The sequence below is a fragment of the Lissotriton helveticus genome, chromosome 5_1, assembly GCF_964261635.1.
Source record: "Lissotriton helveticus chromosome 5_1, aLisHel1.1, whole genome shotgun sequence".
NCBI classification, from domain to species: domain Eukaryota; kingdom Metazoa; phylum Chordata; class Amphibia; order Caudata; family Salamandridae; genus Lissotriton; species Lissotriton helveticus.
This window is the reverse complement of record NC_136065.1, coordinates 1,336,343,944-1,336,367,780: the sequence shown is the minus strand read 5'-3', so window position 1 is coordinate 1,336,367,780 and position 23,837 is coordinate 1,336,343,944. Positions and strand designations below refer to the sequence as shown.

The following is a 23,837-nucleotide window of genomic DNA, read 5'->3' as shown; positions in this document are numbered from 1 at the left end:
GGAAGGCCAGATGGATACATCGAGCTTCCCATGCGGAGGAAGGAATGGCAAATTTTTGCAACAGACTACACGTTGGGAAACAGTCACAATGTATGGAATCCCTACCAGCATACCACAGCAATCTTAATTTTTTAAAAGCAAATAACTATCGTTTGCTAGCAACGTGAAAGTCAGAGTTATAGCCGGGACAGGATTCCCTTTCAAAATGCCGGCTAAATTTGGTGCGTCAGAATTACAAGAGCCGTGCAATTGAATTTTCCTGAAAACTAATGAGTGATCAGGTGTTGAAGTGCAATCTTCACCCTTCAAATAAACTTCTTTACCCTCCCTCAGGCATCTATAGATGAATGGCAGAGACCAAACTTCATGGAGAAAGGCACTTCCCAAAAGTTCATATCTGCCTATGGCATAATAATTCATACATGAATCAAATTTAAATAAGGGAAAAGGTAACGTTATTAACCCATGAATGAGCCATACAGCTGAATTATATTCGGCCACAGAAAATGGTAAAGGTTCCAGTTTTTCAATATGTAAAAGTGAATACTTAGCATCTTTCATAGACATAAATTGTTGCTTAACAGTCAAATTAAATGGTAAAAATAGCAAAGAGGTTTTCATGTAGTATCATGGAACTTTACCAGCCCTCAACGTTTGTAATGTCCAAGCAAATTGCATGATTGAACATTATTGATTTTGACCATGGTACAAAACACTTCATCCTGTACGATATCAACAACAGATGAAACAATATTATCCAATGTGTAAATTTGGGAAGAAAGGGTATTAATACTGTTATCAACAACTGCAAGGACTTTTTCTAAATTAGCTTGGTCGATAGCATGTAATCTAGATGCAGCTTCAATTTGCGATAATTTCCACACTTCGTTGTAAACAGCATATAAACCATAAATACACCTTTTCGACCTGCCACCTGCAGGGCCTTTAACAAAATCACTAAGATCAACATCATCAGTTAATTTGGACAAATGGAGCTTAACTGACGCTAAGGTGGAATGCTTGAGCCAACTTTGACATACTTTGCCTACCGAATAGGTAGTAACAGTGTGATCACTTTCAAAACGAGGATCCACCCTAACCTGTGTGTAGGTCAGAGCCAGACTCAGAAAACGATGTTGGCACAAATCTGAACTTTTTTGCCATAATACCCAACCCCGGGAATCAAAACTGGAAATATTAAAGGAAGAATTTGGTATCAGTGCCTGTAACTTAGTAAGTGACTTATCGGTGTAATTGTACCATTTAGGGTATTCCCCAAATCAGGAAGAGAAGGAGCATTTAACTTTTTCGACGTAGCCAATCCAAAGCAGGTGGTTTGTGAAATAGTCGAATTCAGAAACAACATATGGTTCGGGATGAGACATGCATGATGCAAAGCCTCAGTGCCTTGTACCTGCCAGCCTTTAGAACCCCAAACAGATTTAAGATCAACTGTATCTTTTCACAGAAAATAGCCCTCTATATCCAATTGATTGATAAAGGACTTCGAACACAATAATTTAGTGTGGGTAAGTCTAACTTTGGAAGAGGACTTAGCAGTCATCTTAAAATAAAATGCCTCAGGATTGGACTGATTACAATCATTAAAATAAGTAAGCTTCTTTAAAAGAGTTTTCGAGCTGCATTCAACGGGGAGCAGGACAATGTTCCCATTGTCTGTAATTAACCACGTTTCTAAACGTGTTAGCTTTTTGCAGAAAATGATTGCCATGATGTTGGTAGCAAAACAAGTCTGCATAATAGGCTGAATTTAGATACAAATCTTCAGCATCAAAAGCAGCATAATATTTCAAATCAGAAAACAGAGCCTCTACGGCTAGGACATCCCAATCATCAGAGCATATATTCTGTGTCACCACATCCCCCATTGAAACACGTAATACATTGGGAACATTTATACCCTCGGTGGGACCATGTATCTGAAATTTCACAGCATCCCACACAATCTCATCCAAGACAGGCCAAGCAGTGATATTCTCAAAAGTCTTGTCCCTTTTCATTCTATGTGATTTTGGAGTGGGGTGCCAACGTCCATCAATAAGTCTAATTGTAGATCTTTCTTTAACATAATGACCATTCACAAAGCGGAAAAAATACACCACAAATCCAATGGACATGAACAAAAAAATTCAGATAAGCACCAGCCAAATGTAAGTCCAAGGGGGTATCAAAAAATGTTTTTTAAACCAAACAGCAAAAATAGAAACCTTTGAGGGCAACTTTGACAGGGTAGAGTCAGTGTCAAATGAAAAGCGTGACTGGTTAACTGCACTCGTTTGCAAATCAGGCATCGACAAATCTGTGGGGAAGTATACTCAGTATCATCAAGGGGATCACCAGCCGGTGAACTCAATAAAGGATTTGTAACTGTAGGCCTCTCGATGGCAAAGCCAGGTCCGGTGTTACTATCCGGAGCCAAAACAGAATTTTGCAGCATCGCTGGACAAGAGACCGCAGGTGTCATACTAAGAAGAATCGGCCACTCGCTGTAATTTGACAGTGTCAATGGAGATGTGCCTGTTTTCCTTGCCACCAGAAAGTGGAGGTAAATTGACGGTTCTTGTGCCTTGCACGCCAAGTACAGGAACTGGTGCTCTATATGAGGGGTCAAACCCCTTCTTGTTCTCCACCTTCTCACGGACCAGATCACCACTCGGGGTAGCCAGCCAACTGCCAGAATCTGAAGAGCAGCATCAGATGTAGAGGGCAAGTGTTCTTTTGCAAGACTGTCTCTGGTCTTTTGTAAGTTCTGTAAAACATTAGAATGTTCATCTACGTCAAAGGATGTGGCTGACGCCTCCATGTCTAGACCCTCAAGTTCTGGAACAAATATTTTGATGCCAAAGAGCATTTTGTATGGGGTCCGCCCACCCAGAGACCTTCTAGCGAGATTATTAAGTACATGTTGTACGCTATAGAGATGGGCTAGCCAGTTCCGGCCTGTACCTAAAACTTTAGCTGTCAAGGATTGCTTTAAGTCATGGTTCATCCGCTCCACAACACTATTGCCCTCAGGCCTGTATGGAGATGAAAATTTGACTTGGACCCCCAACGAAGCCATGGCATCCTTGTATGCCTTAGAGGATAATGCTGGACCCTGGTCCGAATGAAATGTACCACATGCAAAAATTCCCCTTAAAGACATGCAAATCCCGTATGACAGTGCGGGCATCAGCACTCCTTTGTGGCCACACCCAAACAAAGTGTGTGCACGAATCTACTGCAACTAAGATCTACTTATAGGCAGTATCTGAGGAGAAAGGACCGCAGTGATCCAGATAAACACACCCAAGTGGTTTATTAGCTATGTACAACTGTGTCTGGGGCGGGCAAGCAGCAGTAGAAGGTTTGATTTGCTGGCAAATGTCACAATGAAGGACATAATCACGCATTTGTTTGCACAATCCGGCCACCAGTAACGCTGTTGTAGGAGAGATACAGTAGCTGACACGCTGGCATGCACCGACGCCATACCCTCGTGAGCTGCTGTAATCAAAGTCTGCCTGCGGTCCGCGTTGGGAATCAACCTGTCACCCAGGTAGTTAATTCTCACATTGGGAACTTTATCCGGAATTAAATGATAAGAGTATTTGAAAGGGAAACCTGTCAGGTAATTACCTCCCTTCTCTGTTGCACCAATAGCTGTCAAGATGTCATCATCAATCTTACTTTTGGAACGTGTAACTGCTGCTACAACCTAAGTCGCAACTGTTGTCTTCACTGCTTCATCAGCAAGGCCATTACCAACAGCATGTACCCCCACGCGTTGGTGGCCAAGAGTATGAATTACAAAGACGAGTGGGAGCCGTTCTTTAAGCTCAGCCACTCGAACCCATAGCATTTTGTGCTTAATCAGGCTACCTTTGGAATCACAATAGTCATTCTGATTCCAAAACAATAAGTTGTAAGACTCTACACAGTAGTAAGAGTCACTCACAATAAGAGTAGTCACTCTAGGATCAGCGTACTCCAGTGCAAGCACCAGAGCACGGAGCTCTGCCAATTGGGTGGTACAGTCCCCTAATGTCTGTGTATGCACGACATTGGACTTGAACTCTCCATTGACCATCGTACCAATCACTATTGCGCAGGCCGCTGAATACGCATGCTTAACCTCGTCGTGAGTTGCGCTGATCCGTCTGTGTAGATGATACAATGGAAATCCTCCAGCGGGCGCATGGTCAGAGGAGCCGGATGAACAAATTCATACTACAAGTACTCTTGAGTCTGCAAAGAGGAATCAAAAACAAAAGTGTTTTCAGAGAAAAAAGAAGAACCAAATCAAAGTCTTTCTCTTTCACAGTTCTTTAACCGTTCATTTTATTTTTTATTTTTTCTCTCTTTCTTCAATTTGTTAGAAGATCACCATTCCATATTTCATAATTCATACAGATCACATCGAGCGTAGCCAATAAACAGAAACAATGCCAACACGTGTTTCATCACGGGAACAATCACCCAATGACTTCTTCAGGGCAATAGAAAGGATTTTTTCACAGATACATCAATGTCAGAACCCGAAGTGAAGATGATGGGAGTACTCTCCCGGACATAATTCTAATTCTCCTTTTGAAAACCCTGATCTATGGAGTGTTATTGAGTGCCTGTGCTATTGCTGAAGGATATAAATTACCACATATACAGAATAATTGAACTTGATGGTTTAGTACTACATGAATATTTGAAAACAACCCGGAATGACATTGATGTATCTGTGAAAAAATCCTTTCTATTGCCCTGAAGAAGTCATTGGGTGATTGTTCCCGTGACGAAACACGTGTTGGCATTGTTTCTATTTATTGGCTACGCTCGATGTGAACTGTATGAATTATGAAATATGGAATGGTGATCTTCTAACAAATTGAAGAAAGAGAGAAAAAATTAAAAATAAAATAAAATGAACGGTTAAAGAACTGTGAAAGAGAAAGACTTTGATTTGGTTCTTCTTATTTCTCTGAAAACACTGTTAATTGTTGATTTTTGCTCGGGGACAACATTTATTCTGTTGCATTCTCTGTCCTTACAGAGAATTTTGGGGACATTGGTGGCCATTTTTCCCTTGTTCCCTTGAGCCACTGATTTTGAAAAAGTACTGAGGAAGTTGGTGTTGCGCAAAATTAATTCAGCCATTGGTCTGTAATTGTTCAAAAATAAAAGTGACATCCGGAGACGTCAAAGATGTGGCCCATTGTATCCACCGAGGGTGCAAAGCTTTTGAATTCAGTACACTGGCTTTTGTCACTGCCTCCAAGGCAGAATACGGTCTAACAACCAACATGTGTTTCCCCTGCGATAGTGCTCCATCAGAATCACCATCTGCACTGCAGTCAAAACTTTTTCCACAGAGGAAAATTGCATTTCAGCCGAAGTGTACAAGTGTGACTTGTAAGCAATAGGGACTGTCACCCTCTTTAAAAGTCAGGTACGTGAAACTCACTGCCCCAGGCACAATTCTTATTACCAGGTTGGTGTGGTTGTCACGAGACAGTAAGAATTTACATTCAAGAAGTTCAGACTGCAAAGATTGCAAAATTGCAGAATGTTCAGGCAGCCAGCAAGATTTGGAGTAAGTAGGTTGTACCAAGGCATAAAGCGGCTTGATATACTGGGCATAATCGGGAATGTAAGTACTCCCGAAGTTCAAAACACCCAGTAACGATTGTAGTATTTTCAGAGTTGTAGGAGCACGCAATTGTGCGCATTTCTCAAGGAAGTGAGGTGCCAAACCTCGAGCTTTATTGTTGAGCTCATAGCCGAAGAACAACACTGTGTACTCTGCAATGTGTGATTTTGCAAAGTTAAATTTGTAACCGAAGTCCGCAAACATACAAATGATGCGGTCAACGCGACAAAGATGCGTCCATAATTCGTTATCTGTGAGATAAATGTCATCCACATACGAGCACGTATCAGGGTCGAGCGTCTCCAAAAGAGAGACTATGCGGGCGGCAAAGATGTCAGGACTGTTCTTATAGCCCATAGCTAATCTTCGAACCTGCTTTCATTGACCACCACAGGTGAATGCCGTCCATTGACTAAAAAGCCATTGGATATGTCAAGTGTGACTATCCACAAGGGCAAAAATATTTACAACAAGGGGTGGTGATGGACAGAGTCTCTGAATTAAGCAGAATAATCTCACCCAGTCAAGAGATCAGGGCTAGATCCAACACCGTTTTTTAGCTCATTGCACCATCCCAGTTTCAGAACCTGGCTGTATGCAAATTAGTCTGTCCCTGGCCCAGTGCATCATGGGAACAGGGCAGACCAGACTACAAAAGCCAATTCTTACACTGGGAAGGAAACAAGCTTCCGGGGACCGGTTTCTGGCATTTCAGCCGTCTTCGGCCCGGCTTTCTTGAATCCTGATGGTGCAATGAGCAAGGGACTCACATCTGAGTATACCCTTCCACGCTTAGGGTGGACAAAAATATTTACAACAAGGGGTGGTGATGGACAGAGTCTCTGAATTAAGCAGAATACTCTCACCCAGTCAAGAGATCAGGGCTAGATCCAACACCGTTTTTTAGCTCATTGCACCATCCCAGTTTCAGAACCTGGCTGTATGCAAATTAGTCTGTCCCTGGCCCAGTGCATCATGGGAACAGGGCAGACCAGACTACAAAAGCCAATTCTTACACTGGGAAGGAAACAAGGGCAGCACTGTGAGTATTCTGTACCGCGCAGGTCAGACAAGGGGAGTTTAAATGCCGGTAATCCAATACCAAACAGTACGAGCCACCAGGCTTTGTCACAGTAAAAAGAGGATTATTCATCGGAGACACACATGTTTCAATCACACCTTGATATTCCAATTTTTCAAGGATTTCTGCCACGGTGGCTTTTGCTTCACGTCGCATGGGGTATTGGGGCTGAAGCTGTGGCATAGACCACAATGGAAACTCATGCCCGGGTGAACATTTTTCCCATCCACATTGAGTATGGTACACTGCCGTTGCAAGCACCTTAGTCCACTCTTCTGCAAAATGCAGGGCCTGCTCCTTTGGCACTGTGTGTGCGAAAGCAGGGAGGATTACCTCCTCCCCTTGCGAAGCGGCCAGAATGAAAGGTGGGGGCCAATCTACTTCCGCTAACAAAATGTCATAGATAGTTGTAAGATTTTCCCAAAATACCCCTTTTATAGTACGTTGCATCTCATCTTCAATCAAAAGAACAATTTCATAAAGTCTTTCAGGGGGAGCCACTTTAGTGTCAGCTGCCTCAACAGCAACGAACGTGTCAGTTGCTGTCACCTCCAGAAATAGACGCAATACTTCCCGCACTACTGTAATTTCCGCCGCGCTGTCTAACAGCGTCAGTGCCCACGTCGGGTTCCGAAGCTGTGTTCTCACTACCCGTGGCATATCTTACTGTTAAAGCAGCAACTTTCTTCTTCTGAAACTGGGGTCGATGACGCTGAAAGTCGTCCTGCTTGCCTTTACCTTCAGACTTGCAGGGCTGCTCAGGACTCTGTTGGGCACCCCAACCGTTGCCGCTGTCTCCTCCAATGGTGGGTGAGACCGCTGTATCCTGCAAAGAGTGAGGAGAACGTTGATCAGGAACCTGAAAATTATCAGGTGACTTAATAGTAGCGCGGTTGCGCAAATCATAAGTGCGTTCAGTAGACACAGGTATTGGCGATGAAAGACTAGACCCCTGTTTCTGTTGCTTCTTTCCCTGTTTCTTATTCTTATTCCAATTCTGCATTGGGGCGTTCGTCTTTATTAGACTCCTGCTCCTGTGCTGATTTAGAAAAAGGCTTAGCAACCAAACTATTGCGGCCAATGGTCTTATAAGCCTGCGCAATGATTTTCGGTAACTGCCTGGGTTTATCGGCATCGGGACACTGTGCAGAGCATTAGATACCTGGAAGTTCACCGCATCTCCCTTGACATTAGCAGCTCAGAAACTACCTGAAACACTCCCACGAGTCTCATCCCCAACTCAACAGCTGCCTCCGCACCGTGTTCATCCTGTACATGCTTGATGACGGAGAGCAGGACAGCCATGGACGGAGTGCCAAAGCATTTAGTATAGACTGTCGCAAAAATCTTACCCCGGATCTCACAATCAGGAACCTCTGATATTAAGTCTTTCTGCAAACTTATTGTTAGAATCCTGTGTTTCTCAACAAGAGTTGTATTATGGAACACTGCTTCGAGCTGGTCAAATTTCTCAGCAACACAAAAAGCATATCATCCTTATCTTGGGGCCGCTTGCCCATAACCGAATTAACCATGACTGGATTAATTTTCATCCCGGCCGGTCCAGCTGGTTGCGCTACAGCACCAGGTGGCCCCACCTGGACGTTGCGGGTTACGTATTGAACAAGAGCCTGGTGCACCCCAACCAAGGAGGCATAGAGCACACGCAGCTCATCTATTGTGACAGAAAGGTAACAGTGATGCGGTGTGTAACCGGCCAAAACCGGCCACTCGGCCCTGGGAATAGACGAAGGGCCCAACCAAACCGCTGTTACCAACTGGGGAAGGGCGCCATTAAACCAAACTCGATGCTGCCAGACTGAAATAGGAATCTCCAGCGTCCTATATGGGGTGTAGATCATAAGCACGGCCGGGGGAGCATAAACGTGAAACAGGCCAGAATCCGCATTAACCGCAGGAAAGGTAACCCATGAGTAGAAAAGCTCAAACGGATATGCCGACTCAGCACTCACAACAAAAACTACCGCCATGCCATCCACAGTGACGCCACACGTTTGCAAATAATTTCGGAAGGCCACCCTGCTATTTGGGGGACATCAACATCAGCCATAAGGACATAGTGGAGAAGAAGAACAAAGATAATGTAGCGTAGCACTAATGGGTAGTAACTCAAAGTACGAACCTTTTTAAATTATCAAGCTTGAAAAAACCTATGTAACTATAGGCAGGTTATTCCGTCACCCCTGTCAACCGGAAACAATAGTGAGGGCGTCGTGGACTGATATAAGCACTACTCGAGACTCTAAAAAATAAGACCACTACTTTAGGTGCGCCATGTTTTAGGGATTCTGCACAGACACAGAACTGTGCACAGAGACCCAGGACCTCAGTGAATTGTAGTGGACCATAAAACTCACCTCAGTACCTGGAACCCCTAACTGACTAGCATCAGTGTCACATTAGCTCTTCGTCCTATAGCAAAGGCACCAATGATTAGACAACTCAGAACATGCGACTTAGGTTACTCTCAGGAATGGTGGGAATCAAGAACATTCTTTTGTTTGTTATTCTCATACCAGTTCACAACATGGGTAAAAAAGACACAATAAAGTTTAAAATGTTTATTTTAACGACTTGCTCTAAGATGCAGTATTTTTGCAAACATAAGGAGGCATATGATGAAATATAGTACAAGTAGCATTGTTACAATTCCATAAAGCACAAAAGGAGAAATCATATTATAATGATAGTGGGAACAGATCGTATAGTGCCTTGTATGCCACCCTCACTAGCTAGGAACTATGTTTTATAAAATATAGAATGTCTTTTAGGCTTGAATAGGGGACCACATACCTCCAAGACCAGCAGAGGTGAATCACATCGGATCTGCAAAAGCTCTCTGTCTCTCTGGAAACGGAATATCTCCAAGTGCCTAAAATCATGTATGCAGTGCAATATTAAAGGTGCCAGAATTTCAGTTAGCTGCAGCTGCGTGCATGTTGTGTCTAAGCATGAGCCAAGCAGCCTGAAAAACAGCTAACATTGTTATGATAACATTGGAGGCTTTAGCACTCATTGTGCAGACTAAGGTCGCTGTGTAAGTCTAGCAATGTTGAAAAAAAGCCATTCTCATGTGAAGATATTCACGCAGTTAAACTTACAACAACAGCTACATGCAGTTTTGTGTGCAAAATCGGCAAAAGGGCAAAATGGCGTTTAAACTTCTAATAAGCCTATGCTAACTTACCAATGTGCACAAGCAGGGGTCTGTCTTCACTACAGTATCTATGCCACAAGCAGCAGCCAATCCCCAGAGAAGTGCGTGTTGAGCCTTACCAACAATTTCAAAGTCAAGAAAACAAAACAATAAAATGCCAAAACTATTTAGAAAATTGGAGAAAAATGTAATTAGCAAATAGATGCCACTTACATTAACTTTAAAATTGAATAAGTGGAACGTGAATTATTTATCTTTAAACTTTTAAGGCAAAAATTGGCTAGAAAAAATAAAATGCCATTGAAAAGCAACAATTCAAAATTGAACAAGACCTAGGCGTGATTTGAAGACAACCACACTGGAGTGAAGGATGGATGACCAAGTGGCTCATCCAGGTCAATGATTTTATATTAGGACTTAATACCTTATTTAGCATCTAGCAGTCGTCCGTAAGAGTGGCAGAGTACCTCCAGTCCAGCGGTGAGTTCTGTGTTTTCAGAGGAGCCATTGCCACAAAGGCTCCTCTGAATGTACTAAAAGTTTGAAGGACGAATGCTGTTAGTTCAGCTATGACGGCCATCCAGAAAACCTTTTGTGGTTCCAAAGCAAACTAGTAAACTAATGACCCCCCTCACCCAAAGGTTTTTTTCTCTGACTGTGGTGTTAATATTAAAAACATTCTGTTCTCCACTGCCAAGTTTTCTCTGGTGGTGGCAGCCAGAATTAGACATCAAACCACACACACTAAATCGCGCCGGCGTTGTTGCCTTTACTCTGATGGCCAGCACTCCATCAGAATAAACTTTCCATTGCTGGAGCTGTTGGAAAGCTGATGGTTTTTCCAACTCTAAATAGGGTGGGTGGACCGAGAGTTTAGCATTTGTGACAGGAGTACCCTATCTAAGTCAGTCTCTGAAATAGTATTCAAAATCCTATAGCAGGGCAAGGTCAATGGCTGAGGCTGTTGACGTAAAATACATTAATGCCAACTTTCCGCTGAAGCCATTTGTTTTGATATTTAAAAACTCAGAGTGGGACAAAGTTGGGTTTCGGGAACTGCAGAGATTTTCCACCGTTCCAAGCTTTTACCTCCCAAAGTAGTCACTGTTTTGATCCTCAAATCCTCCAGCAAGGCAAGACTTGAAGGTGTAGCGGAGCAGGGCATTACAAGGCCAAATACTTTCACATCGAGGTCTTACTGAACCTGGTTTTAGCATGGTGAAAGATTTGAGTTGGGCAAAGCTGCTTTTCTTTTTTGTCTTTGGTGCAATCTCCCTAGGCATGCCTCAGCACCTTTGTTTTCGGAGTCAGAGTTGCTAATTCTTTCAGCCGAGTATGTGTAGCAGAATCTGAATTTAAACTAGGTTTGGCTCAGGCAGCACGAAGTGCATTTTAATCAGAAATATGATGTCACCATTAAATCAGTTGTTTAGTATTATGTTGGAAATAGCTTTGAATTATTTATCTAGAATTTTGTCAGTCCTCTTTACGCCAACAAGTCATATATTTATGGTGGTGTGTTATATGCAATACTGTGTTCTGCCAAAGCAGAATTCCAAATTGCACCAAAAGGATCGGAGAACCCTTAGATCTTTCCAAACCCTGCATGCAGCAGTTAGACACTTAAAGCACGTGTATTGAAACAATTGAGGATTTCCAAAATTAAAATAGCATTATAGCCCAGTAGAATTATAGCCCTCAGCAGAGGGCTATCCTGGTATTTTTTAAGGCCTTCAAAACGAGTTATAGAGCTGAACTGCAGGCAGGTGTCTATATCAAAAGAGAGAGCCTTTCCTTTAAAAATGGTACACCGGGGGGGCTTGGCCAAGATGGCGACGTGATCGGACGCGCCTTGCCGGAGCTCCCGCCGATAGCCTGATTCAGCACCGGCCCTAGACCCAATATAGCGGTCATCGGCGCCCGATTTCAGTGGGTGCATCCCCAAGAACACGGGGAACAGCAGAAAACAAGTGATCGGTGCCTTGCTCGGCGAGTTTGGGAGGATCGGCACGGCCGGCGGCTGGCGGGTCGGTAGCTGGGGAGGAGTCCAGCGTGAGCCCCGAGCGACACAGAGTGGCGGCGGCCTCCTGATCCGGTACCCGCCCGGGTGTCGGATCGGAGGCACCATCGAGACCAGGGGACCGCGAGAAGGTAATTGTCGGTGGGGCTTGGGGTCTGCTGCCAGACTTCGGCCACAGAGGAGTCGGTGGCCTGGTTGACCGCCATTTTAGGAGCGCCGGAGACTGCAGAGGGAGAGTCCTTGGGAAACGCTCCGGGGCAGCGGCGATAGCGCCAATCGGCAGCCAGCCTGTGAGGAAGCGGTTTGCGGCTGTGACCCAGCACGCTGGGAGACCTCAGAGGCAGAGCAAGCACCCCGGCGGCAGGACAGAGGTGAGCCGCCATTTTGCTGCGGAGCAGGTCGGGGGTCCCCACACGGCTGGGCCTCAGCGCAGGGAGGGCCAGCAGAGACTTGAGGTGACCTGGAGTTCCTATTGCCGCGGCCCTTTGGTGGCGGATAGTGTCTGGCAGGCTACGGGGGCTGAGGGGAGCCCTGGAGGACACGGCAGAGAGCTCTCTTGACCCGACGGCCGGGGAGCCTGAGGCACCGGGAATCCCCCAGTGGGGGACTGTCAGCTGCGTGGTCCCAGCAGTGACAGTGGAGAGTAGAAGTTGGCCCCTCCGCTCGTTGAGGAGAAGAGCTGGACTGAGAGGGAGCACGGCCACCGGTGGACGGCAGGGGCAGCTTGGAGAACGGCTGGGAGCGTGGCCGCCTGGTATTGCGGGGACACGTGCGGCAGCCCGGCGGGATGGAGGAGCTGGTAAATGGTGGAGGCACTCGGGGCCGGCCTAGAGGGGGCACCACGCGAGCCCACGCCTGAGACTCTGGCCTCTATAGCGAAACAGGCCTAGCACCCAAGGTAACTCCCTGGTGAGTGTGTGACCGTGGATCTCTCACCGGGACAATGGTTTAGTGGGTGCAGGAAGAGGGCCGCAGCACCCGGTGGGCCCAGGTAGCAAGCAAGGCCCTTGGGGAGTCCGGTGGCACTGGATCCCAGAGATGTCTGCCGCGTGGGTGAAGAAGGAGAAAACGGTCAAAGACCTTTTTGCTAAGGCCCAGACGGGTCAGGAGCCCAAGGACATGGCCGCCAACGCGGCACCGAAGACGCCGGAACGAGCGGAGGGCTCGGAGCAGATCACTAAAGCGTTCCTGGAGTCGCTCTTTACCACTCTGCGGGGAGACATACATGCCCTGCAAAAGGAGTTTGCAGAGGAAATCAAGGAGGTCCACAGGGACGTGGATGGCATAGGAGAACGGGTGGCAGACCTGGAGACAAAGGGCGATTCCAGGGATACTGAAATAGAGGCGCTTCGCGAGGAGATAGTCCGGATTCACGACCAGCAAGTGGATCTCCAATCACATTTAGAGGACTTGGAGAATCTCTCTTGGCGCCATAATGTTTGTATCCGGGGGTGACGATGACCGAGGGCACCAGGGACCTCTTTGGCTTCACCGGAGCGTTGTTCTGCCACATCCTGGGATGCCCAGCAGAAACGGACATAAGAATTGACCGTGTGCACAGGGTGGGCCTCTCGCGCGCCTCTTCGGGCCCGCCACCGGATATTCTTGCTTGTGTGCAGGACTTCCGCCCCAAAGAAGAGATACTGTCGAAGGCACGACAGAAGCACCCTCTGTCCTTCCAGGGGCAGTCCCCGGTCCTATTTCAGGATTTGTCCGCTCTTACCCTGCAGAAACGACGCTGTTTTAAACCCGTCACGTCCTACCTTCAGCAGTAGAACATCTCCTACAGTTGGGGCCATCCCTTCCATCTGATTTTCAAAAAAGATAACAAACTGCATCAGCTCCGGAAGCATGCCGATTACTGGGTCTCGATCCGCCAGCTGAAACAGAAGAGGTGGAGTGGCCTGCAACGGAAACGGATGATGGTAGACCGCGTTGGCGCCAACAGTCCAGAAGACGTCGGGTCCGAAAACCGCCAGCAGCGGAGATCAAAGATGGCCAGAGGGCTGCAGTGGAGGCAGTGTCATCGGGCGCCGAGTCATCTCATCCCAGTTGACTTTGGGGATAACTACTTTTGGCAGGGTCTTCTATGTTTCATGTAGTATGCTGTCGGCGGGGGGGGGGCATTCCTCGATCTGACAGATAACCCCAGTGTTGCCTTCTACCACTCATCTTCGGATGATGGACAATGTTATTGACTATATCTTTTTTGTTGGGGGGGATTTTCTTATTGCAAAAATGCGAGAGGTTGGGGGTAGGTTAATGGGGGTAGGGGGTTGGGGGTTTCAGGTCCACGAATGAGTGTATGTGTGCGTGACGGGTTGCAACGAGTGGCGGGCGTCTGCTGGAGGGTAGATACATCCTTACAAAGGCCCACAGGGAGTTCGGGTTTGGTGAAGGATCATGCGTGTGACTGAATTGCGCATTCTCACCCTGAATGTTCGGCGCCTAAACAACCCCGTGAAGCGACGGGCGGTCCTATCTTTCCTGGAGAATTCAAAGGCCGCCATCTGTCATCTTCAGGAAACGCATCTCCTAGCCAAAGATTGTTTCAGGATGAAATCGCGCTGCTTCCCTCTCCAGTTCTTCTCCTCGGGGCCCAACAAGACAGCAGGGGTGGCAATTTTGGTGGCCCAACACTTTAGGGGGAGGGTTGGGAGGAAGGTGGCGGAAATCTGGGGCAGATTGCTCTCCTATAGCTTTTCCCTGGGAGATTCCTCCTTCTCTGTTAGCTCAGTCTACGCACCCAATGAGGGACAAGAGAAATTTCTTCATCAGGCACTTACTGAGGCAGTGGCTACTCCAGACAGGCATGTTTTGATTGGGGGGGGACTTGAACCTAGTGTTTGATAACCTATTGGACAGGTCGAGGCAGCGCACCACACAGGCAGATACGTTATCCCAGGAGGGGCTGGCTAGATTGGACGAGCTGGGGTTAGTTGACCTGTGGCGTAGCTTTCATTCAGGAACCCGGGACTACTCCTATTATTCTAATGCCCACAAAACCTATGCGAGATTAGATTACTTCCTATCATCCACATCACTCAAAACACTGGTGACAGGGGTAGAGATCGGTGCGGCGGCGCTCTCAGACCATGCACCACAAATGGTAATGTTCTCCCTCCCCCCTGTGACCAGAGCTGTGCGTTGTTGGAGATTGCGCGATACATTACTGCTTTGCGAAGACACCGTAGAGAGAATCAAAGGGGCTATTAAGGACTATTTATCACACAACCATACTGCAGACACTTCCCTAGCTACACACTGGGCTGCGCTCAAGGCGGTTCTCCGCGGGGAGTTTATCGAGGTTTCTGCAGCAGAAAATGCAGAGAGGGCACGCAAACATGAGGAACTGACGTTACGGACGAGAGAACTAGAGCAGATGCACCAGAGGACGGGGGCACCCCGGGTGTGGAGACAACTCCGCCAGATACGACAAGAGCTGGCAGCCTTAGATCAAGACAGGGCAGAATTTGCGGCGCTCAGGACACGACACATGTACTACACCGGGGGGGACAGGTGCGGGCGCCTGCTCGGACGAGCGCTTCGGGAAATCCAGCAGCGGCGTATGATACAAGAGATCGTAACAGGGGATGGGGCACGGGCAACTGACGATGGTGACATAGCAAAGGCTTTCAGCGACTTCTATACATCCCTCTACGAGGGGGCACGGTTCGATCCGGCAGACAGCGAGACTTTTCTAGAGTTGATCCCCCTCCCGGCCCTTTCAAAGGACCAAGCTGAACAGCTGGACGGTAAGATTCGGCCTGAAGAGGTAATTTCGGCAATCTCACGCCTTAGGTTGGCCAAGGCCCGGGCCCAGACGGGTTCACAGCCATTTTCTACAAAAATTTCTGCCCCCAGGTAGCACTATTATTGACAGCCTTATTTAATTCATTTGAGGAACCCGGAGCAATCCCGCGGGATCTGCTAGATGCCACCATTTCGGTCATCCCCAAACCAGGGAAAGACAGCACACAATGTGGGGCATATCGCCCCATATCTCTCCTTAACGTCGATCTCAAAATTTACACAGGCATTCTGGCTGCACGGTTGGCTCCGATAATGCAGGGTCTGATAGAGCCAGACCAGGCGGGATTTATCCCAGAGCGCCAGACAGTTGATAATACCAAGAGGGCCATCCATCTGCTTGAGAAGGCTACGCGCACCAGCGGGGAATATATGTTCCTCGGGATTGACGCAGAGAAAGCATTTGACCAGGTCCACTGGCCATACTTGGAGCGAGTCCTGATAAAAGCAGGGATAGGCGTGAAGTTCAGACCCTGGGTGCTGAACTGTTATACCTTCCCCACAGCGACAGTGAGGGTCAACGGTTGCTCCTCGCTGCGTTTTCCTATTGAACGGGGGACGCGGCAGGGGTGTCCACTGTAGCCTCTGTTATTCGCGCTTTATATGGAGCCATTGGCACAGGCCTTGAGATTGGACCCGAGGGTGCAGGAGATCAAATTTGGTGCGTACACTCACACGATAAGTTTGTACACGGATGATGTCCTTCTATCATTAGGCTCCCCCAAGTCCACACTGCCGGCATGTGTGGAAATCCTGGAGAGTTTTGCCAGTGCGGCAGGTTTCAAGGTTAACATGTCGAAAACGGAGGCTTTAGACCTCTTGCTTGATGGGCAGACGCGAGCCTACTTGCAGGCACATTTCCCCTTTTTGGTGGGCGTCGGAGGCTATCCCCTACTTGGGAATCCAGCAGGCGAACATCTTACTGTACACGGTACGTCTCAACTATGCCAGGGTGAGTCAGACTGTCTGCAAGGAGCTCGGCAGATGGAGGCATCTTCCTCTGTCCTGGCTACGCAGGGTGGCTGCCGTGAAAATTCTGTATGTCTTTCATGCTATCTCGCTCCGTCCCCCGGAGGGATGGATCAGGCAGACACAATCAGAACTCGCCCAATTCATCTGGAATGGCAAACGCCCGAGTCTGAAACTTAGGCTGGCCATGCTGCCGCCGGAGAGGGGAGGGCTGGGTCTCCCAGATCTACGGCTCTACTACCAAGCGGCCCAACTCCGGACTTTGGTGGAATGGAGCAGGTGGGAGTCAGAAAAGCACTGGCTCTTCCAAGACCAGGCGGTGACGGGCAGACCACTGCAAGAAGTCCCTTTCTTTCGCAAGGCGCATCGCCCTGCTAATCTAAATGCTTAATTTATCACACGAGTCTCCATGGAAGTTTGGGACCAGATGAACACGAAGCACGAGTTGACCACCTTTCCATCCCCCCTTACACTGCTGATAGGAAACCCAGACTTCGGGCCGGGAAGAGACACTCAGGCCTTTGCCAGGTGGCGTCCGGCAGGATGCAGAAGCCTGTTCCACTTGTACACGAGAGAGGGAATAGCTCCATTTGAGCATATAACGCGGGAGTATGGTCTGCTGGAGACGGAACGGCTCCGATATCTACAGGTGCGGCACTGGGCACTCAATCCTCAGATACGGGCGGAGGTGGATAGGAAACTTAGCCCTTATGAATATTGGCTAATCACGCGGACGGCAGACAAATGACTCATCTCAGACTTGTATCGCATGTTGATAGAGCGGTTCACTCACGTATACAATCCAAGCAGGACCTGTTGGGAGAGGGAACTGGGGCGGGAACTTAGTAACAAAGAATGGGAGGGCATCTACTACCGCGCGAGACATTTATCTTACCACATGGGACTAACGGACACCTTTACTAAACTGGTGACATATTGGTATTACACACCGGAGAGGCTACATGAACTGGACCCCACGAAGGATGCCACCTGTTGGAGGGGTTGTGGCAAAAAAGGTACGTTAGTACACCTGTTATGGGAATGCGCCCAGATCCAGGGAAACTGGTTTTGGACGAAGTGGATGCCCACTTTGATACGGAAATCCCAAGATTCCCTGCTTATGTCTTGCTGGGGCTACCGAATGCTCTGACCTACCCGTTAAAATCGCGTAGGGGTAGACTGATTGCTATCGCCTTGGGCTCTGCAGTCCAGAACATCTTATCTTTCTGTGGCACCACACACATTCCCACATTCCAGGAGTGGTTGTTTCGCCTTTGGTCAGTGCTAGGCGTGGAAAAACTTTCACTAATTAAAGCAGGGGAGGGGGTCAAGTACACAGAACTGTGGCAACCATTCCTATCCCTGTTGGCTACGGAATTCAGAGAGGTGACGTGTCCACTGTATCTACATTTATTACGCCTATCACGGGTTGATTCTTGAGATGTTCTGGTGTGGGTGATTGTTTGCATGTATGTGGATTCTGGACCTGGAACGGGGGAGGTGGGTGGGTAGATGGGGGGTAGACGAGGGGGGCGGGGATCGGGGGTTGGTTCAGGGAATTGTTTTTTGTTTTTTTCTTCTTGTTGCAAACTCTGCTCTACAGCTTTCCCGGGAAGCCGTGGGCCTCGTGGGCCCCGTGGGCTGTTCAATCGTAGCTGTCATCGCATTTTTCTGCCTCTTCCGTTGTATCGCATATTCTTGATTTGCAGAGTATGATTGCTTATATGTCAGCTGTTTTTTCAATAAAAAGATTTAATACTAAAAATGGTACACCCTTAGGCAGTATGCCTATAATGTTGTTAGAACATTATATTCACTGCAAGGTCAACACCAGCCATTATTGGCATTCTGCTTATCTGTTAACTTCAGTGGAGTTTCCACCATTTCAGTGTTCTAATAAGCAGATTATGCCCACACTGTGTCAAATTAATAAAACAAAGAGAAGAAGTTGAATTCACTTTGGCCATTAATAATATCAGCCTTTTTTTCCATGTTATCCGATGATATATTCTAAATTTGGGGAAGGGCTCATTCAGCATTGAGAAGGGGAAGGTTTAGATATCTCAGGCAGCACCTCGGTTGTGTACGCACTCACACAAAAACATACTTATGAATGTATTTATTAAATATGAATATCAATGTAAAAACACATGGCAGGAGGCATTTCAGTGGCATATCAGTAATAGAGCTAAACTATTCCAGCGTTTTATCTCCATGATAAACTTTTTAAGTAAAGTGGATTTAGTGGATATAATAACCTATGTGAAAGATTTAGAGAGCCTCGCCTTCCTATAGGTAACACATTTCAGGTCTGCCTTTACTGCGTAGCTGTCAGACATACAGCTGTCATTTATCCACCTATTGTTATCAAATCTTTGAAATATACATAGAATGGAGGGTGGCTTCACCAAGAGGATATTTCTCTCTAACCTCTTGCTATAGCCAGTTTGGTGTTTTCAATCTACCTTCTAGGAAGTGATTCGATTAGACTGCATGAGGGAGTAAGTTACATATGGAAAATACACTCATTCACCACACTGTGTCACATTCGATTTTTTTGTTTCCTACATGGGTTTTACACAGAAAGCAATCTCTTTTTGCTACTTTCCCCCATAGCATTAGCAAAGCCAATAGGTCTGGCTTTAATGTGCCAGTCGGCATTTGTTCATACAACGCAGGAACACTGCATTTGTGAAGATAGAACTGCACTGAAGGCAAGTGTCTATATTAAGAGAGAAGGGGCCAGATGTAGGTGGCCATTTACCGGCAGGTAACGGCCGATTTCGGCCGTTACCGACCGGTAAATGGGTTTTTGGGATGTAGGGGGGCCAATTTTACCGATTCTGTAAATTTACCGAATCGGTAAATTTACCGAATCGGTAAAAAAACGATTCGGTATTTTTACCGATTCGGTAACTTCTAGATGTAGGTGGGACTCTTCTGAGTCCCAAAGGCCTTTCAGATTCGGTATGTTACCACCCAATCCAATTGGGTGGTAAAATACTGAATCCAGGTGTGCTTGCACATGTGTGCATGCACACCTATGCCATGTGACAGAAAAGGGCATGTCTGTGTGCCACATGGCACACATGCCTGTATTAGGGGTGCTAGAGGGTGTCAAAGTGACACCCCCTGCACCCTTGCTGGAATCGGTATTTAACGGTTCTGTAAATACCGATTCGGTAATGCCCATTGATTCCTATGGGCTTCAATGCCCATAGGAATCAATGGGCATTACCGAATCGGTATTTACAGAATCGGTAAATACCGAATCTTAACGATTCGGTATTTACCGAATCTGTAATACCTACATCCCCCCCCTCTATTTTACCACTTCTTAAACACTGAATCGGTAAAATTCGGTATTTAAGAAGTGGTCAAATAAAATTACCTACATCTAGGCCAAGGTCTTTGAAAATGGTATACCGTGGGGCAATATGGTTATAATGCTGTTAGAGCACTGCATTTACTGGTGGTAAATTATTCTAAAATAAACAAGTAGAAACGAAAAGGAAAGCTTTGGAATGTTGAAGCAGAAGGACGATATTGTCCCTCTGCTTTTCTCTACTGGAGTTTCCACCATTACAATGTTCTAATAAGGAGATTCTCCCAACACTGTGTCAAAATATTTTTTTTTTTAAAGAGAAGAAGCACTTTGGCCATTAATAACATCAGGATATTTCTTCAAGCCGTCCCATAATATATTCTAAATTTGGGGAATGGGTCATTCAGCACTTAGGAGAGGAAGTCTTAGATATATCTCGCAGTTCCTTGGTCGTGTGGACCCCAGACACAAACATACTCTTGAGTCAAAATTTTTAAAATATGAACATCAAGGTAAAATTTACAAAAACATATCAGGAGGCATTGTTACTACACTATTAACACGTGTTCGCACATTGAAGCTAAACCTATTACATTTGCCAATGCTTATTCATTTGTTGTTTCAGCTGGCTTCTCCAGCCAGTAATCCCAAAGTTGTCGGATTCCATCACTGTACTGACATATGACGTAGTCAGTGTCACTCAGTTTATAATGTGATCAAAGGTTATAGTTCATTCTTGCACTTGGCTGAAGACTTGTCCTCATTACTTTGTTTCCTGTTTTTTTCACAGAATCCGCCTGCCATTTTGCCTGTGGTTTGTCGGATGTTCAGGCTCAAAAAGGAAAGACAGTTATGCTTTCCTGCACACTCACAAGTGGTGAGGTCGAAGGAGCCTGGTTTAAGGACGGGAGAAAGGTAAGGTGCACCAGCTAACTCGTAGCATACCTAGAGAGAAGGATGTAGGAACTCTCCCAAGAAAATGGACAATGAGGACACCCAATGGAAGCCAGGTATCAGCAAACCTATGTTGTGCAGATCAACATAGATATATCCAATTTGAGACACAGATACATTTCCAGTGCCATACCGAATGCCATATAATCACTCCTATAATCAAATACATATTAGAGTTGATAATAGACAAGGGACAGAGTTTCAGTACACAGGTGTATGAGTGACACATGATATTAACAACAGCAAAACAGTACTGGTGATTGTTGATTCTGAACGTGCATAATAAACAGACTTATGATAGAAAGTGCCAGAGCTGAAACTAAGCTTGCACTCTGAGTATCTGCACTGCGAGCACAGCAAGGCATGTCAGAAGGGACAGGGGGTGGAATTAAGGACGCAGGGAATGGACTGCTATGGTCTAGCTGGGTCTGCCAGAAATAGAATGTCAAGGCAGAACATGCCTCTTTGAGCTTATCATAGGAATTAGACTGTCAGCAGGAGACTTTTTAAAAAAAGTTTGATAATACACCCATACCACCAGCAATGGCAGTACCTGAAGTCAACTTTCATGATGCGTTGAGTGTGCAGGAGAATTCTATACATCCTTGGTGGTTCAGGGAATCATTGCATGCTCACCGATTATTTTCACTCAAAGTCTCCTATGGTCCAAGACTGTGTTCGAAGTTCAAATGTGTAAACAGTCAATTCCAATATTCCTTCTAGTAAAAGCAATCATAAGTGAATCAGATATAACCAAATTAAGTGAAAAACACATGGGGTAAAGTTCTAACACCACTCAATGATAATGATGGGCGAGTGTCATATCCTATGTGCTCTTATGAGATCAACCCCAAAATCTGCAGGTACTTATAGAGTTCTGTGATTGTAACAGTGAAGGGAGCAGGCCTTCTCTTAATGGACTTCATTTTTCTAGGTTTACCCAATGGATTTTTTTTTTTTTTTATTTTTTTTTTATTTTTTTTTAAAACCTTTATTGTACAAAGAAAGCTCACAAATACGGGCCTACAACCCCACGGGCTGGCCACCACACGGTAAAAAACGTAGCAAAGGAGAATAAGTTCCTCACAGGATATGACACCAGGAGCACAGGAGATACAACAAAGGCCATCGAGCAATCAGCAAAAACAGGATAACAAAAGGTTAATTTTCTAATACGGGGCGGGGGAACAGAAGAATAACGGGCCGTGGAAGGAACAACAGGGGAGGGGCCGCGGCAAGCCGCCATTTTATGAACACAGGATGGAACAAAAAGCCATACAAACATAGCTACCAAAGAATATACACATAATCGGCGTACAAAGAAGCTACAATGGCTTCAGTCAAACCGCGCTCACCCTTCACCGCCCCCACCCAAATTGTAGAGACAGAACCAAAAAGGCCCCCATTGCAAAATACAATACGATACGCACCCCAACGGAAAGAAAGAGACCCCCATAAAGGAGGAAGGGGAAGAGGGAAAAAGGGGACAAGAGAGGGACTCCCTCCAAATCACGCACCCCCAGGAGACAAAACAGAACAACATGACCCGGCAAGTGATATACCAAAAAGTCGATACCAAAAGAACCAGCGGGCCACAATCAGACACACACCGGAATACGAACGCCACAGAAACTCCCCAGGGGGACACATGAGGAGACAGAGTCCCGAAAAGGTGAATACACAAGAGCCATAGAACAAAAAAGGAAGAAATGAGGGGGGAAAAAGACCCCCCAATAGAGACAGACCCCACCCACCCACCCCTAAGCCCACCCTGCACCCCTGCAGAAGGCTACGGCCTACCCCCCCGCAGCGTGCCTGTCGCCCTAATTAGAACCCGAAATATAGCGGAGTAAAGTTAAGTCGGAAACAGAAGACAAAAACGGGAGGGGCAGGGGAAGGGAACACGGGATGGGAGACACATACATACACATACACGGGGGAGGGCCGGAAAACAGGAGGAAACGCACCCGGCCACCCGCCTGAATCGAAGCTCCAAGACCCCGGGAAGCCAGAGATTATCAGGTTAAAGTCCAAGAGCACCAAACAATCACACATAACCATACCAGGACACATTGACCATCTAAATCAGTACATGACTACCGCACGCAGATGCCAGTGCACATCAGCCCTGTCCCTGTTTGTCCAAAGTGAGAACAGTCCGGTCCAGCGAGGACCAGGCCACGAGGAACAGAAGGCAGACAGCAGGAAAATACAACGGCAGCCCAGAAAGTACACGTGAAGTACAACACGGAAGATCCAGGAAAGTCACGAAGTGTAGCAAACGATGCAGGCACAGGTCCAAGGATATGTCCAAAGAAACCGACCCATCTGGGCCAGCACAGGAGAGATCGCCGGGCAGCGGCGGCAAAAAGGAACCGGGAGAGTCATGAAAGTCAGGCCGAGCAAAATCCAGCTCCCGGGCCAGAGGCAAAGGAGGCAGAGCCGGAGGAGGAGGCATCATCAAGGTCCGCACACCCACGGACGCGGTCGTAGCCGGGGCCAATTCCGCCAGGATAATTCCAGCCGTACCCCGCAACGGCAAAGCCACATCCGGTCGTGGGGGCCCGGGAGGCCCGTAGCGAGGAACCATCTCCGAAGTAATGACAGGCGCGGCCACCAAGAGTCGCCAGGAGAGCAGGGCATCCAGGACCTCCTTAAGTGTAGGAAAACCTTTACAGTATTCGGCACCCGGGCCATGCGGCGGGCCTCCAGCGCTCGTCCAGGCCCGGCCGAGACAATTGGGGTCGGTCGCCATTTGAGAGCCCAACAAGGCTGCGCGGCCGCCAACCTCCGCCGGGGCGACTGAAAGGCAAGTATAGTCGCGCCGACCAGCGGCAGAGCACCCCGGGCAGGAAG

At 47.0% G+C, this 23,837-nt stretch overlaps 1 protein-coding gene across 1 annotated transcript in view; it reads left to right on the top strand.

The window, feature by feature from the left end:
* The window catches only part of IGFN1 (immunoglobulin like and fibronectin type III domain containing 1), a 392,344-nt gene that overhangs the window by 166,161 nt on the left and 202,346 nt on the right, over positions 1–23,837 (top strand). Inside the window, exon 12 of the mRNA XM_078644199.1 lies at positions 20,818–20,942. Coding sequence (XP_078500325.1) covers positions 20,818–20,942 — 125 coding nt within the window. The remainder of the gene's footprint in view (positions 1–20,817; positions 20,943–23,837) is intronic.